The sequence below is a fragment of the Protobothrops mucrosquamatus genome, unplaced genomic scaffold (assembly GCF_001527695.2).
Source record: "Protobothrops mucrosquamatus isolate PMUCROS unplaced genomic scaffold, P.Mucros_1.0 scaffold7189, whole genome shotgun sequence".
NCBI lineage: Eukaryota > Metazoa > Chordata > Lepidosauria > Squamata > Viperidae > Protobothrops > Protobothrops mucrosquamatus.
In genome coordinates this window covers 18,472-22,094 of record NW_015392994.1, presented here as the reverse complement: position 1 = coordinate 22,094, position 3,623 = coordinate 18,472, and the positions used below count along the sequence as shown (strand labels likewise).

At 33.3% G+C, this 3,623-nt stretch overlaps 1 protein-coding gene across 1 annotated transcript in view; it reads left to right on the top strand.

Moving 5' to 3' along the window:
• Window positions 1-3,623, top strand: part of LOC107300475 (transmembrane protease serine 7-like) — a gene marked incomplete at its 5' end in the record, with an annotated part of 25,287 nt that overhangs the window by 7,683 nt on the left and 13,981 nt on the right. The window contains 3 exon segments of the mRNA XM_015829801.2: window positions 1,154-1,382; window positions 2,121-2,251; window positions 3,562-3,623. The exon segment at window positions 3,562-3,623 is cut by the window's right edge and continues 4 nt beyond it. Coding sequence (XP_015685287.2) covers window positions 1,154-1,382; window positions 2,121-2,251; window positions 3,562-3,623 — 422 coding nt within the window.

Genomic DNA, 3,623 nt, shown 5'->3' with positions numbered 1-3,623 from the left:
TCTCCCTTCCTTCCGCCGCGCCCTTAAGACTTGGTTATTCCAGCTTGCAGGACTGGCCTAGGGTAATTTTTAGAGGGGTTTTAATTATTTTTTAATTGGACTACGTTTAAATATTTCTTTTTAATTAATTTTAACTTTGTAATTGTCATTTGTGTATTTTAATCGATTGTCAGCCGCCCTGAGTCCGCAAGGAGAAGGGTGGGATATAAATTGAATTTAATAATAATAATAATAATAATGTCTTCAGAGAAAAACAAGAAAGTCCAGTTGCCTCTTGAAAAAGCATCTTTGGAACAACCATAACCTGGATGACTGAGAATCTCCATAGACACCATTCCTGCTATTTAATCTACATGGAACTCATAAGACTGCATGAGGGCCAGGGTACAGTTTGTTTATTTATTTACTTAATTTATAAGGCTTCCCAAATCAAAACATCTCTAAGTGGCTTACACCACATTTAGAAACCAAGATTAAAAAAAATAATCTTAAAAGAAGTAGTAACTGACGATCAACATTAATCTGTATAAATCATTCACGCTCTTGGAGCACAATTGCGAAAGCCAGTGTCTTGGTTTCCTTTTATACTGAGGCAGGATATGCATGACAACTAGATTAAAATACAGGTAGTCCTTGATTTATGGGAACAAAATTTCATTGCTAAGCAAGGCAGTTATTAAGTGATTCAGTTATTAAATAAATCATGTATTTATTAAGTGAACCCTGCTTCCTCCATTGATTTTGCTTATTGAAAGCTGGATGGAAAGGTTGCAAATAGAGAACATGTGACCTCAGAACACTTTTTCTGCCATCTTGATGATTTTGGCTATGTATCCATATAAGTATATTCTAATTATGTGTATTTCTTTCCTTTCCTTTCCTTTTTCTCCTTTTCTCTCCTCCCATCTCGTCTCCTCCCCTCCCCTCGCCCTCTTCTCAAAATCAAAATTGCAAACATCAAAAAAACATTTTTTTGCAATTAATCTGATCTTGTGATCAGCCAAACTTTTATAAATAAATGAAATTGTTAATGCAAGTAGTTACGTTGTCATTTTTATCAGTGACATAAGAAATTCTATGTAAAATGTGAGTCCTGCATAGTATTTGTAGTGAAGCAATTGGTAAATGAAATGAACTTGCACTATTTCTGCAGGTGCAAACTGCATCTATGACCTGCATGCAGATCGTTTGCATCAACATTTTCCATTGGACTTTTTGGAAACATCAGGAAGGATGATCTGTTATTTTAAACTGATTGCATTGGTTGGCTACTTAATTCGCCTTTCTATAGCTTCCATTCGGATTGAAGCAGACAACTGTATTAGTGATTCATTGACCATTTATGACTCCCTAATGCCAATAAAGAGTAAGATATTATATCGGTAAGTAAGCTTTTCCAGTAAGGATTTTTAAATTTTTTTTAAAGATTTTAAACAAAATCTCACAATTTCTTCACTTTCATATATATATACAGTATATATTTATAATTAAACATATATTATTTAAATGAACTGCAAGCTTTACTTATCTAGGTTCATACATCATATCATATGTTAGCCATGGTAAAATAGCTAGGTTTATATAACACATTAAACACATCAAACAATATAAACCATATATTTATATACTATTTTGAAGCATTTATTTTATAAAGTTGGCAATCAGCAAGATCTCAATATGAATTCTTTAATTAGTATTATGCTTTATGTATTATGTTCTTGTTATATGGGTGCGTTTATTTATTTAATATATTTATTAGATTTTTACCCTGTCTTTATTACTTTATAAGTAACTCAAGACAGGGCACATACTTCCTTTCCCTACTTGCCCATTACAACAAACTGTGATGTGACTTGGGTGAGAGAGTGATTTAGAAGCTCTTAGGCCACTGTCAAGTCAAGCATATCTATTATATAATCTGTATTTTTTTTTAACATATGTTGTTCAGAACTATAAGGATTTTATATTTGTTTTTATAAAAATGTATTTTATCAGTTAGCACAATTAGTTAACCAATTGATTAACCAACTAAGCAGGAGGGAGAATTCTAGGATAGGCACGAAAGATATCTAGTAATTTGTATAACATCTATACATTTATAACAAATTGTTTTATTTCAGAATATGTGAACCTTCCAATTCATTGATATCTTTTGTTTCTACAAATAATATGATGTTAGTTATGCTGAAGTCAACACAAGTGAGGCAAATGAAGGAATTTCATGGCTACTTTGAGATCATTCCACAAGAAAGTGGGTATTTTGTCTCTTTTTAAAAAAACAAATGTGGAAGTTTGGTCATATTACTTTTGTTCTGTCTTTGAAAATAGTATATTATTCGTGACAATTTATTTTATAATCTCCAGCATACATTTAGTTCCTCTCCATTTTGTTTCAAAAACTTTCAGTAAGTTTTTCTGCTTAGAACTGCAAGGATTAACCCAGCTGCACCTATGGCCCATCCATATTATGCTACATTATTCCACTAGATGGAGGAATTGTCATATATTTACCCAGCACCACAGTAATTTGTCTACTGACTTCACTGAAAGCTAATCAATATCAGATCAGATCAGGTTAGCATTGGAAAGCAATATTACCAAGAAAAGCATGACTCGGTAGAGAATACTGGGAACTGAACACAGAAATACAGAAGCAGATCAAGAAAATTGTCCATGTAATAATAGGAGCAGAGCTTGAATTAAGAGAGTCTTGATCTTTAAATACTTGCTTTATTCAATTGCTTATTGATAGTTTAATACTGTAGCAATAAACTAATTCTACCATACTATCTTTAGCAATGGTGACTTTCCAACTTAGCACAGGAAGTCAGATAGCTTTTTTCTATTACCTTAGTCCAGGGGTAGGCAACCTTGGCTCTTTTATGACTCGTGGACTTCAACTCCCAGAATTCCTGAGCCAGCATGGCTCAGCTTGGCAACCTCTTCCTTTCCCCTCAACATGGCTGGCTCAGGAATTCTGGAAGCTGAAGTCCACAAGTCATAAAAGAGCCAAGGTTGCCTACCCATGCCTTAGTCCAAGGGTCTTCAATCATGGCCCTTTTATGACTTGTGGACTCAACTCCCAGAATTCCTCAGACAGGCCTTAGTCAATGACTCCTCTATAAGTCTTGTAATTTCTTTATTTCCTTTAGTAACAATCACTTCCTTTAAAAAAAAAGTCTGGAGTAGGTATTTAGCAGCTTAAGAGATCTTTTTATCATGGTTACAAAACTATGAAAGTTATGTCTTTCATGCTTTTTCATAAACCAGGTAAAGGCAGTTCTTAGTTTTCAACAGCATTTATTTAAGATACCGTACTGCATTCAATTTCTCTTTATCCTTGTGGAACAACTAAGTGTCGTTTGTTGCTGTCTCAATTCTCCTACTTTTTCCTATTTTTATTATATCCATTCTTTGTCATGCTCTGAAATTTATGTAAAACAGTAGAGAATCAGATCAACAATTTTAAAAAAGTAGTGTAAAAATGTCTCTTCTTTTTTGACTGATTCTTGATTTTCCAACTGTATAATAATAAACAGGAACATTTCTCTCTTTTCTCAGAATGTGGAAAAACTATATTGGCATTGGGAAGTTCTGGATTTGAAGGGCGAATCATAAGTCCC